The sequence below is a fragment of the Megalobrama amblycephala genome, linkage group LG2 (assembly GCF_018812025.1).
Source record: "Megalobrama amblycephala isolate DHTTF-2021 linkage group LG2, ASM1881202v1, whole genome shotgun sequence".
NCBI classification, from domain to species: domain Eukaryota; kingdom Metazoa; phylum Chordata; class Actinopteri; order Cypriniformes; family Xenocyprididae; genus Megalobrama; species Megalobrama amblycephala.
Window position 1 is genome coordinate 57,145,695 of NC_063045.1, and position 13,142 is coordinate 57,158,836.

General features: G+C 37.3%; 2 protein-coding genes across 4 annotated transcripts in view; one reads left to right on the forward strand and one right to left on the reverse strand.

The window, feature by feature from the left end:
- Positions 1 to 72: 72 nt before the first annotated feature.
- Positions 73 to 3,881, reverse strand: npm2b (nucleophosmin/nucleoplasmin, 2b). Its single transcript, XM_048181140.1, has 10 exons — positions 3,770 to 3,881; positions 3,634 to 3,690; positions 3,458 to 3,540; positions 2,496 to 2,615; positions 1,793 to 1,886; positions 641 to 759; positions 530 to 558; positions 399 to 432; positions 276 to 321; positions 73 to 201 (listed from the first exon to the last, which is right to left on the reverse strand). The coding sequence occupies exons 2-9, from the start codon at positions 3,668 to 3,670 to the stop codon at positions 280 to 282; spliced, it is 558 nt and encodes a 185-aa protein (XP_048037097.1). The 5' UTR covers positions 3,671 to 3,690; positions 3,770 to 3,881; the 3' UTR covers positions 73 to 201; positions 276 to 279.
- The window catches only part of LOC125262385 (seizure 6-like protein), a 63,213-nt gene continuing 53,438 nt past the window's right edge, over positions 3,368 to 13,142 (forward strand). The window contains exons 1-2 of one of the 3 annotated variants that reach the window (XM_048181131.1): positions 3,368 to 3,404; positions 5,013 to 5,206. Coding sequence is in view for 1 of the 3 variants with exons in the window: in XM_048181129.1 (XP_048037086.1) it covers positions 12,029 to 12,110 (82 nt within the window). In the remaining 2 variants the exon portion in view is untranslated. Of the gene's footprint in view, positions 3,405 to 3,440; positions 3,583 to 5,012; positions 5,207 to 11,770; positions 12,111 to 13,142 lie in introns of those variants that run through there. The other 2 variants (XM_048181130.1, XM_048181129.1) reach the window with 2 other exon arrangements.

Here is a 13,142-nt window from a genome sequence, read left to right on the forward strand (position 1 = left end):
TTTGTTTGCATTAACAGCTGCAGGCAGAAGTACATCAACAAAGTCATACTTTTTCAGAGAAAATAAGGCAAGTTTGCTTTCCCCTCCAACAGTTTTATTGATAAGAAGCATAGCTACATTGGGACCATGGTGAGAAATTTTAGCTCCAAACTCGAATGTCCAGCAGCGGCCTTCTGGGAATGCAGCATTTCCCATCCACATCTACAATAAGAGAACATGATCAATACTCGAGTTACTACATGATCAAACTACAGCAGTCATCTGCAGGTCCTTGCCTTGTCACACCTTTGCGGCTTGCGCCTTCCGTCCCCTTCCTTTACCCTGAAGGAAACAAAAACATTGTTATTCAATTGTACTTTAAAAAAAAAAAAACCCACAACCCTTGAGGAAAAAGGCACCTTTTTAGGTGGATTTTCACCATCTGAGACTTCCCTGCATTTAGGAAACACTGGATTAGTTTGCTTTGAGGAACAAATGGAAAAAAGAAAAAAAAAAAAGGGGGGGGGGGGGAAACTCAGATTTAACTTACTCATCTTCTCCCTTTTCTGGCTTCTTTCTCTTTAAAAATAAAAGGAAGCAGTGAGAATTGGCACAAATAATTTAATTTCAATGATTTGTGACCCGATAGATGAGGCCTTACTTTGCCAGCACCATTTTTTGTGACTTTCTTAACAGGTGATTCTTCAATATCTTCCTCCTCTTCTTCTACCTCCTCATCCATCTCTTCATCCAGCTCTTCTTCATCAGAGTACTCTTCCACTGGAAGAGATTTTGGCACAGGACTCAATGACTTAAATAGTAGTAGCATAACTAAAGTAAGTATGGTAACACTTTAGAATACTGATCCTTCATTAACTACACAGGAACAAATGAGTAATGCATTATTAACACTCTTGTAAAGAAACTGATTAATGAATTAGTAATAGTGCTCAGTTGAAGGTTGTTCAGTATTAGCTAATCAGTAACTTTCATACTTTCCAGAGAACTTCTATATACAGGCTCATAATTAATGTAAATAATGCATAATGTATAATTCTAAAGTGAAAGTCATGGTAACCCTCTAGTAATCAATGAAGTATTACCAAATCTTTCAGAAGGAATTATTTGGATCAGTATTCTAAAGTGAAAAACATGATAACTCTTAACTAAAGTCATTGTAAACTTGAGGTTGTAAAGTATTGGATAGTAATAACTCGAGTTACTACATAATTCTAAAGGAACTACTAATTTGGATCAGTATTCTAAAGTGAAGGTCATGGTAACCCACTAGTAATTACTTAAGTGTTACCAAATACATCAGAAGGAATTACTGTACAAAACTGTACAAAAACCTCAAAAGTTTACAATGACTTCAGTAGCTACTAGAGAGTTATGTTTTCCACCTTAGAATACTGATCTAAATAATTAGTAATTCCTTCTGAAGGATTTGGTAATACTTCAGTCATTACTATAGGGTTACCATTACCTTCACTTTAGAATTAGTTATACATTATGCATCATTCATGCCAATTATGAGCCTGTATATAGTAGTTCTTAGTAGTTCTCTGGGAGGAATGAAAAAAAAAAAAAAAACTGTAGTTACTGATTAGCTAATAGTGAACTACCACCTTCAACTGAGCACTATTACTTACTAATTCATTAATCAGAGTTTGTTAGTTAATAGTAGTTACTAGAGTGTTAATAATGCATTACTCATTTGTTCCTGTGTAGTTATTAATTAATGAAGGATCGGTATTCTAAAGTGTTACCAAAAGTACTAGCAGCTAAAAATAGAGCTGAAGTGGCCACTCACAAGCCACATGTTCTGCTCCAACATACACCGGCCCAGAGCCATGCTTCAGGCGAAAGGTCACAGGTGGATGAAGATCCAAGCCAGAGAGGTTGACCTGATGAGGTAAAATGTGATGGGTAAAGCATAAGCATTTCCATAAAGTAGTGGCAAACAATATTGTTTAAATTCTTATTAAAAACAAACAAAAGAATATCCACTACAAAAAAAAAAAAAAAAAAAAAAAAAAAAAAAAGCAACTAGAGGAGCATTATGGGATTTTTTTTAGGAAGCAAGCCTGTGCACTGGAACAACAGCAGGACAGTACAGGGTTAAAGGTGCAGTGTGTAAGTTTTAGCAGCATCTAGCAGTGAGGTTGCGAATTACACGCTACAGTGGCCAACACAGGACAAAAATGTTGTCTGAGACAGCAGAGAGAAGCTATCAAGCAAATGCGCTGTAGAAAACATGCAGAAACATGCCAGCACAGAATGGCGATTTAACATGTAGGGGACCCGAGATGCATGTAGAAAGCGGCTCATTCTAAGATAACGGTTCATTATGTAACATCTTTATACAGCACTGAAAACAGTTTTTTATATTATTGCATTTGTCAGTAGATGCTCCTAAAATGTACACATTGCACCTTTAAGGTTCAATAAAATACAATGATGCTTTAAAGATTTAAAATGGTATTATATGATATGCAAATAAAGTAATATCTTACCGTAGGCATGGATTTAGCATGTAGTGTTGCGATAGGAACAGCTTTCGCGCTGCTGTTTCCCTCACCAGTGACCAACTCGACAATATTAAACTCGTCTTTGGCTGTGTGACCCAGACACATCTTCAAAGTAAACATTAAAGGGTTAGTTCACCCAAAAATGAAAGTTCTGTCATTTATTACTTACCCTCATGCCGTTCCACACCCGTAAGACCTTTGTTAATCTTCAGAACACAAATTAAGATATTTTAGTTGAAATCCGATGGCTCCGTGAGGCCTCCATAGGGAGCAATGACACTTCCTCTCAAGATCCATAAAAGGTACTAAAAACATTTAAATCAGTTCATGTGAGTACAGTGGCTCAATATTATTATTGAGCGACGAGAATATTTTTTGGTGCGCCAAAAAACAAAAAGACAAAATAAGGACTTATTTAGTGATGGCCGATTTCAAAACACTGCTTCAGGAAGATTCGGAGCACAAATGAATCAGTGTATCGAATCTGCTGTTCCGAGCGCCAAAGTCACGTGATTTCAGCCGTTGGCAGTTTGACACGATCTGAATCATGATTCGATACACTGATTCATAATGCTCCGAATCTTCCTGAAGCAGTGTTTTGAAATCGGCCATCACTATACAAGTCGTTATTTTGTTTTTTTGCCGCACCAAAAATATTCTCGTCGCTTTATAATATTAATATTGAGCCACTGTACTCACATGAACCGATTTAAATACGTTTTTAGTAGCCTACCTTTATGGATCTTGAGAGAGGAAGTGTCATTGCTCCCTATGGAGGCCTCACTGAGCCATCGGATTTCAAATAAAATATCTTAATTTGTGTTCCGATGATTAACGAAGGTCTTACGGGTGTGGAACGGCATGAGGGCAAGTAATAAATGACAGAATTTTCAGGTAACCAACACCGATAAAACGTCAGGTTTACCACGATAAATCACTCAACCAACCGTTCTCAGCGCCAGCTGGTGTTGATGGTTCGTATCATCCGTCTTGAAGGACTCTTCTTTATTAGAATCGTTGAGTTCACATCCTAAAACAACGCGTCGTGGATCAGTTTACCCATCCACTATTAGTAAGTTTGAAATTATGTTTCATTTTAAGAGAATAAAGCGTAAAAGCTTACCCCAAAGCGTGGATAAAGGTTTCTCTGTTTTGCTCATTTTGATACAAAGACAAAAAGCTAAAACACATACAGTAAATGTGTATTAATTCGATATAATGTCAGATGAACCATTTAGAAACGTGTCTTATATTCTCACCAGAAATAATCCTCAGGGCTGCTTCTAGGACAGCAAAAGAAAAGAAAGAGTGATTTTGCGCCCTGTGAACGTTTAAAGAGGAAGTTAATTGCTCATCAGGTGACAGTAATTAAGTCTGGATCACTGCAGGTTAATTATGGGTCCAAACCTGCTGAAAAATCACTTCTTTATAATCATGTTTTAATCGAATAGAATTAAGCTGACTCATAATTAAGCATTTTAAATGCACTCTAAATTCTAATGTTGTCTTTTATATCATAGCATATAGTCTATATCTACAAATGTGAATCCAAGCCACATTATAGGATCATTTTTTATGAAACAGAGTTGAAGGAGGGTACATGAATTTAAAATAATAATAATGTGCACAGATAAATCATTTACAATACTAACATTTTATTTCATCATTTTAAATCATTAAAAATGTCATTTTTTATTTTCATAGTGACTTTAAATAGCCATTAGTTCATATTATAAACAGATATGTTGTGCAAGAATTTCAAATCAGTGTCAAATAAATAGCAGGTTTCCACTGTGACAACTTATCCACTATTGGTGCATGTTGTCACAAATGTATGTGTAAAAGTGTGGATTTGTTCATTTTTTTTTTGTATTTGAGACATTTGTATCTATATAGAAATCAAAACTATATGTATGTTCACTCTAAAAAAAAATACCCCCAAAAATGCCCAACCTGCTGGGTAGTTTTATTTAACTCAACTATTGTTTAAAAATGACTGTATTGCTTGCTTAAAATGAACCCAAAATATGTTGGAGATTAATATTAATACGATTAATAAATTAGTTTATTGAATAATAAACAATAAACGTTTATTAAATTGCTTATTAATAAATATTCACCTGTTGATTATTATTGTTGCCTCTAGTAATTATGTGTCTGATTTTAATTTCCAGCCTATTTTGGGTTAATTTTAAGTCAGCCATATAGTAAATTTTAAACAATATTCTGCCAAGCACATTGGGCAAACATTTAACCCAACCACTGGGTTTGTCTATTTTCAACCCAGCATTTTTTAGAGTGCGTATGTGTGTGTGTGTGTGTGTGTGTGTGTGTGTGTGTGTGTGTGTGTGTGTGTGAGACTTGTATTTTTATCAAAATATGAGCCGGAATGTGTATTTCAGTTCGTTTAACTTATATTTGCCGTGGCTGTTTATGTATCTCAGATCCCCTTCAGTTCCATATGTGGCTCTCATCTAGACTTGTGTGATCTATTATTAACAGACCTCCATGCTCCCGGATTGCTCAGCCTGTGGATTACAGAACGGAGAGGACATGGTCTGTGAGTTTGTCCGTCACTCCCCTGGGTTCCACCGCCTGCCCCTCGCCGCCATCAAAGACCACGAGCTGCTGGATGAAAAGAAAGTAGAGGAGGGGCCGAAGACAGCATGAGGACAAAGAGACTGTGATATTATGAGGTGTGGGGGTGATGGGTAAATCAATATTATGTGTTTTATATATATATATATATATATATATATATATATATATATATATATATATATAACCTATGGTAGTATTAATAAGAGCTGTATTTTTAATATAACTTCATAATTTTCTCTGTCTGTGCACCTGTGCTCGCCAGAAGAGACCGAATGACATGCGAAAAATAGAGGCAAATGCCTTGTAAATGAAATGTGAAGCCACATGGGAGCTCCACTCACACAATCTCCGCTCCTGACGGCGTATAGGATGGTTTAGAGAGCGCGTGGGAGGGCTGAAGTGAATCCTCGGTGTGTGTGGGCCCCGTTCTCCTCCGTGAAACACTCACACACACAGTCTGAGTTAAAAGCTCAAATGAACCCAGTGAGCATTTGTTGGCTATTATTAATGGTGACTAAGAGCAGTTGTGGGCTGTCTAACGCAGTGAATGACACACATGGTGCACGGTGCCAAACACCTGTTCTGGAACGTGACGAGTGTGCTTAAAAGTCAACATGAAACTACAATCGACCCTGTTAACTTTCTTAATACACATTTGAGGTCTTACTAAGAATGATTTATCATTAAATGTTATTATAGAGGTTAAAAAATGATTGCTTCACCTCTCAAACAATTTTCCTTTTTTAACTGTTGTCATCTAGGGCAGGGGTTTTCAAACTCTTTGATGCCACAGACCACACAAACACAAATGATATATAGTGTTATGGAAAGTTACTTTTAAAAGTAATGTCACAATATTGCATTACACCCTACACTGTAAAAAAATCCCAGTAAAATTTACGGTAAAAAAACGGCAGCTGTGATTGCCAGAACTTTACCGTAAAAATACAGTAGCAACGTAAAAAAAAATCTGTTAAATTTACGGTAAAATAACATATTTCATTAACTGATATAATGTTAATTTACCAACCTAATGAAGTACTAATATCTGTTTTGTACCTTTATAATACACTGACAGTCACCAAACACAGTGGTGATAAGAGTCACATGATGAATCAAAGTTCATCACAAGCAGATTTTCCACAAGCTGAGAAGGACAACACTAATATATAGAAGGTGCACACAGTGTCATTCACACACACACTAAACACCATCATGGTAACATGCATGAAATTTTAAAAATGCAATAAACATTAATTTAACAACATTAGATGTAACATAAAACCCTAATGTACATAACTGATTAGAAAAAAATGAGAAAAACTAAGAAGAAACAGAGTTATTTCAACGAAAATATATCAAATGTGAAGTGTCACACAGGGAATTGTGGGAATGTCAATTTACAGTTTTTCACTGTAAATTTTACAATGAATTGTTATTTTTCACTTCCAAAAACTGTATTTTACCGTAAAATGACATTAAATGTACCGTTAGATCTATTACAGTTATTCACCGAATATAGTATGGAAACTTTCTGTAAACCAATTGACAGTTTTTTTACAGTCTTTTACTGTTAAAATCACGGTCATTTTTTACAGTGTAAGTTTTCTCAGTGTGTTCCACACCGTCGGCTGAAGTCCTCATCTGCTTTTTTTTTCCCGGCCGATTCGACATGTTAAATCGGCGTCGGAGCTCGTCGGTCCGTCGGGCCATCTGATCATTCTGATTGGCTGTTCAGCTACTGCCACCTGCTGGTACGGAAAGGCATTTCATCTTACGCAGGCGCAGAACGGACGTGCTACTTGGCCGTCGGTTGTCGAGCGTTGGTTTGGTGTGTCAGGGCAACCCCGCAGTCTGCTTTCGTCGCCACTAGTTCATCGGCATCGGTTTGGTGTGTTCCTGCCTTAAGGCTGAATGAAATGCAAATTCACGCCTGTACAGTAGAAGGCGCAGCTCAAGCAAACCTTTAGTTGTGCTGCCATAGAGTGTTGCAGAGAGATTTTTTAGGCCAAAACCCAGAAAGCATTTTAGCACTTTCAGTTACCATCATCCCAAAGTCAATGAGTTTTTTGGTTAAATGGCTGAAATAAGGTCTGCGGTTAACACAAGCTCAAGGCACTTTTATGTTTTATTCTACGACATTAAAATACATCAGTATTGCCCAATTTTTTTAAAAGCTGTTACATATCTTGAAAAAGGCGGTTGCTAACAAGTGGGACTACAGAGGCTGTTGGGGTCTTTAAAGGGGACCTATTATGCCCCTTTTCACAAGATGTAATATAAGTCTCTGGTGTCCCCAGAATGTGTTTGTGAAGTTTCAGCTCAAAATACCCCACAGATCATTTATTATAGCTGGTCAAATTTGCCCCTATTTGGGTGTGAGCAAAAACACGCCATTTAGTCTAGAACTACAATGACTTACTCCACTATTTCTCAACATGGGAACAAAAAAGAGCTGTCACCAAAAAATATATATGTGTATATATATTCCATTTTTATTTATATATTTATTCCAGTTTATATTTGTTTAGTGATTTTTTTATTCATGTTTAAAGAGTTAAAATTATTATAAATGTGTACAATATTATCTGGAAATATTTTCTTTATATTAGGTTGACATTTTTATTATTTTTACCCATTATCTAACATTGTACGATTAGATGTATGAACCTGAAGAGAAATAAATCTATGGGTGTCACTAAAATAAAATAATTGTGATTACAGACCAGTCTTTAGAAAACGGAAATGATGTCAAATTCTGTACATTTTAAGTTATGTTTTGTTTGTTTTTATTATTTTGTTTTATTTTTATATTTACATTATTAGAGTATTCTTGTCTGAACCCCTTGAACTTCCTTGAGGTCCCTTGGCAGTTGAAAACCCCTCATCCAGGCAGGAAAAATGCATTTAGGAAGGAAAAATAATTTTAACCAATAGCCAAACAGCTGTTTATATAGTCATGGTTTTAGGCTGTGATCGTAGATAGTGCAACCTTTGTAAAATCTTTGCAATATTTAATGCTGTAATAATGTTGTTTAATGTTGCTGCAATATTAGCAAATAATGGTAGATATGAAGAAGTAACACTGGTATATTTCACCAACTTTTCATGACCCAATCAGTTCCTGATGGATAGAATCAAGTTTTTTTCTTCTAATTTCACTTTAAAGTGCATCACCTTACAGCAGTAAAATGGTTTGCAAGATTTCATGTTGACTTTAATTGTTCCTTCCTGGGAAATGCTCCAAAGGTGCTGAAAAAAAAAAAAAAAACGAGTTTCCCATCCCTGAGGACCTTTCCACACCGCATTAGCTGCAGAATACCTATTTCAGCACTTCCTAAGTAAACTAAGCATATTGTGGATGTGCTCGTTTGGTGGCATTTCAGTGTGGAATAACAGAGACCGGCTGATAGACGGAAGCAAAATGGAGACAGTGTAGAAAATAACAGATAATCCTTAGACCTCCTCGGATCTAATTAAGATTTTCTCCAGGAACGGGAGGGATAGGACCCCTCTATATTGTGTCAATAGAGTGTCACTGTGTCAGTCACTTTGAGAAAATGACGTTTCTTGGATTTTCTTCATCTCTGTAGCTCAGGCAGAAGAGCATGGCAATAGCAACACCAAGGTCATGAGTTTGGTTGTCAGGGAATGCATGAAATGATAAAAAATGTATATTTTGAAAGCCATGTACATCGCTTTGGATGAGTGTCAGATGCATTAATGCAATGTAAATGTTGTCGGTTTAGCTGTAGCTCTAAAAAAAAAACCCTGAAACAAATACATGTTATTTATTTTGATGCAAAAAGTTCTGGTGCAAAATCCAGCAAATGTGTAGTTGCATTGCTAAAAACAAGTAGTTTCACTTTACCTGTTTTTTGTTGTTGTTGTTGTTTTAAGGTAAACAGCATCATTATATTCAGCAGCTGACTTTTAACTACGGCAAACACAGCGGTTTCAGTGCTGGGCAATGAGCCATACGTGCCATGTGTCATGCATCATTAGTCTGTGAGGGTGAGTGGCATTGCCAACACTGTGTTGTGATCTTAAAAGCCTTTAAGGGATAGTTCACCCAAAAATGAAAATTATGTCATCACTTACTCACCCTCAAGTTGTTCCAAACCTGTACAAGTTTCTTTCAGCAGGAAACTTGCACAGACTCATTCTCAGAATCATTTGTCCTTTGGCTGCATGAGATGAAAACACATTTATTATTTTTCTTGGGTCAAGAAAAAGGCGGCGTTTGCGATATATATTTCTCCTCCCCTACCGTGAAACACTCGATGTGCTTAAATCTGCTGAATAAGGGCACTTTCCTGTCACAAATCACACATGCGCATGTGATTACATGACCGCTTGTGTTGTCTCCTTATTAATTGGGTTAAGAACTATCCCTTTAAAGCAAGTCAGTTGATCGTAGATGAAAAGGTTTAGACATCCAGACTGTTTATTCCTTTTTTATTATTTCCAAACAACATTGGACTCCATTGACTTTAATTGTATAGGAAAAAAAATCATTTTGAAGATTTTGTTGTTGAAAATCATACAGGTTTGAAATAATTTGACGTTGACTAAATGATGACAGAAGTTTTATTTTTGAGTGAACTGTCCCTTTAAATTCATTTCTCCTGATGAATGTGCTATTTTTCTCTTCTGGAACACTCACTGAGAAGTAATTAACAGAAATTATCACAAAGCAGCTTGATCCAGCTAACAAGCGTTTGAAAACGATGCTCTCAGAGAGATGACTTTCTTCTCAGGCCGCTGGATTGAGCGCATCAAAGCATCGCTATCTCAATGCGGGCCGGAGGTCTTTATGTGGTTTCTGTCCAGCTCTTCTCACATATCCGGGCATATCTGTTTGAAACAGAGTCACAGCACCTCAAACTTGAGGTCTGTCTCATTTCTTAGTGCAGGCCAGGAGCCTTTTTAGCCAGAGATGAGAGATGTGGGATAAAGGCCAATGCTGTTACTGGACTATGAATTCCCTTGACCGGTGAAGTCATGCATGATATCATATGGGCTTCGCCATGGATTGATTTGGGAAGCACATTTGGTAATGTAAGTAGAGCCCAACCTCTCCGCTGGGAGTTTTAGATTGCCTTTATGGTAAAATGGAGACTTGGGTTAGTTGTCACCCAATTCTCAGAAATGTGCTGCATCCCTTATACAATGCCCTAAACGTATGTACTCTTTTTGAGAAGAAAAAGTGTGTAGCATGAACAGTATGCAAATTCTTGGACATGCTACCACATCATAAAATTTGCATAGTTACACACGGGTCTTTCATGTAGAAAATTATGCTTATGTTTTTTTTTTGGTTTTTTTTTGCATAATAATGCATTTAATAATGGTCAAATGTATCTGCTTTGCTATTGTGCAATTCCTATCTTTATAAAAGTTCACAATGTTGTATAACACAGGTATGAAATATAACACAGGTAACATTGAATATATTTCATCAGGTTTGATACTGATTATTAATAACTCAAACCCCTTTCTAGACAAGACCGTTATTAATAAGGGTCTTATCTAGCAAAACGATCGGTCATTTTCTAAAAAAAAAATATATATATATACTTTTAACCATAAATGCTTGCATTGCTCTGCGATGCACCACGCATTACGTAATCACGTTGGACAGGTCACATGTGATGTAGTCGGAAGTACCGCGGTAGGGCGAAAAACTCCATCTCGTTTTCTTCTCCAACTTCAAAATCGTCTTTGCATGTTCGCTTTGTAAAAAAACCCACTTCTGCCCATGTCACGCATGACCTTTCCAACGTGATTACATAATGCATGGTAGTGAAAGATGAGCATTTGTGGTTAAAAAGTATATAAATTATAATTTTTTTTAGAAAATGATCAATGTTTTCACTAGATAAGACCCTCATTCCTCGTCGGGGATCATGCAGAGCTCTTTGAAGCTGCACTGAAACTGACATTTGAACCTTCAACCCATTGGTTGTCGTTAAAGTCCACTATATGGAAAAAAAAAATCCTGGAAAAAAACCCCAAAACCTTAATTTCTTTTCGTCTGAAGAAAGAAAGACATAAACATCTTGAATGACATGATGGGGGTGAGTAAATTATCAGAAAATTTTAATTCTAAAGTGCACTAATCCTTTAAACTGAACTGAATCAACAATGAACTGATTTGAGCTAAATAACGACACTATTGTCTTCTGTAAAGCTGCTCATAAAACTGAATCAACACTAAACTGAATAATGACACTTTTGTGAAGTCTGCATTGATTATGTTAACTCCTGTTTATTACTGTGAAGCTGCTTTAAAACAATCTTGTATAAAGAACTATATTAATAAAGGTGACTTGACTCCACAGATGCATCTGCGCTTTAAGATGGAGATGGAGAGGATGAAGCAGATCTTATAGAGACATACATACACTGAAAAAACCTTGGTGTAGATTTACTTTGAAACTGTTTTCACTCAGAAATCTATCTATCTATCTATCTATCTATCTATCTATCTATCTATCTATCTATCTATCTATCTATCTATCTATCTATCTATCTATCTATCTATCAATCAGCAAATAAGCATTCATTATTTCCCTGAACTCAGATTGGAAACTGTAGAAGCATTTTCCCCTCACAGCATCAGCAACTTTTACACACACAAACCAGAAGGCAGAGAGGGAGAGAGAGAGAGAGAGAGAGAGAGGAGGGGTGAGCGAAGGAGAAGACACACTGCGGAGTTCAGCAGAGGAGAGATGAAGAGAGCTGGAGACAGAGACCAAACCGACATCACAGAGCTGTGAACACACAGGAGCTCACGCAAACACGCCGCCTGTGAGTTCAACTCCACGTCTCTGACACTAAGCGGCTCTACTGTGGACTTCAACGCCACATCTGTGATTATTCTGAACTGGACCCCCTTTGGACTGTGTCTTAACATGCTGGGAGTTCAAAGTGATGCTCTGCTGCTTGGCTTGATGGTTTGGATGGGAGTCCTATGGGGAGAGATCACAACCCAAGGTAATGTTGATTACTGCACTGATTCATGCAGATGCCCTTGTGTGTTTGATGGACTGACATAAACCCCCACTGGAAACTTTAACACCACGATCACCTCACTTTTATTGCAATTACGCACTGCCTGTTTAATAAAAGACTCAAGTTTAGTCATCCCGATGCGACGTGTAAGGTTTGCGGATAAGATCATATATGAGACCAACATGCCGGTTTTGATCAGTTTGGATCGTGCATGCGCTGCCTGAATTGTTTTCAAGCCAAAAGTGGAGCAGAAACATGCTTATGTGTGGATCTGGTGCATAATAACGCGCGTGGACAAAGAAACGCTGCGGGATTCCACATGAATGTCGTTTAATGTATCACATGCGCACAGACATCGCGCTTAACATTGTAAATCACACTCAAGATTAGATTGGACTTGCGCTTTAACTGCAATGAAATGAAAACGCATTTGTTTGTTGTTAGCTATTGTGTGCGTGTCCATTCATAAGCATGCTTCATTTACAAGCTGTTATGAGTTTGTGTGTGCAGGATTGCGGTCGAAATAAATGATTTCTTTTGTAAACCATGTGTTCTTGCATCAGAAACGAGCAGTTTGATTTCAGTAAGTGTCACCTCCCCAAAACAGGAGCACTCGCCCTCCCTGACCTGCTGTAATAAATGCAATGCTGTTGCATTATTCATGCAGATGCGTGAACAAGAAGTCAAATGACTGTGTTGGTTCATCCACCCGCGTTTTTCCTTCCCCGAGCAGCTCTTTAATCACTTGCTGTGTAAATTTAGCTCAGTTCCAAGCGCGTGGGCAACTCATCTTTAATCGGGACATGCGCGAGTGCATGTGGCTCCATAACACAGTTCTGTCCTCTTGTAAAATATTATGCGTTTATTTTCCTTCAGTGATGTGCGGTGATCTTCAGAAATGAGGAGGAAAAGACCCCACTGTGCGTTTGGGTTGTTTTAGTCCAATGTAGATTCATGTTCCAGCTCCAGCTCTGTTGAAGGAACAGCATTTCTCTTACACTAACCAACAAGAAA

What these genes read in the sequence shown, in the direction of transcription:
- npm2b (XM_048181140.1), bottom strand. Translation starts at nt 3,670, where the DNA reads ATGAGCAAAACAGAGAAACCTTTATCCACGCTTTGGG. An exon ending in TGGAGCAGAACATGTGGCTT is followed by an intron (nt 760 to 1,792) that starts GTGAGTGGCCAC and finishes AATCTCTTCCAG; the next exon opens with TGGAAGAGTACTCTGATGAA. An exon ending in CCAGAAAAGGGAGAAGATGA is followed by an intron (nt 433 to 529) that starts GTAAGTTAAATC and finishes TCCTAAATGCAG; the next exon opens with GGAAGTCTCAGATGGTGAAA.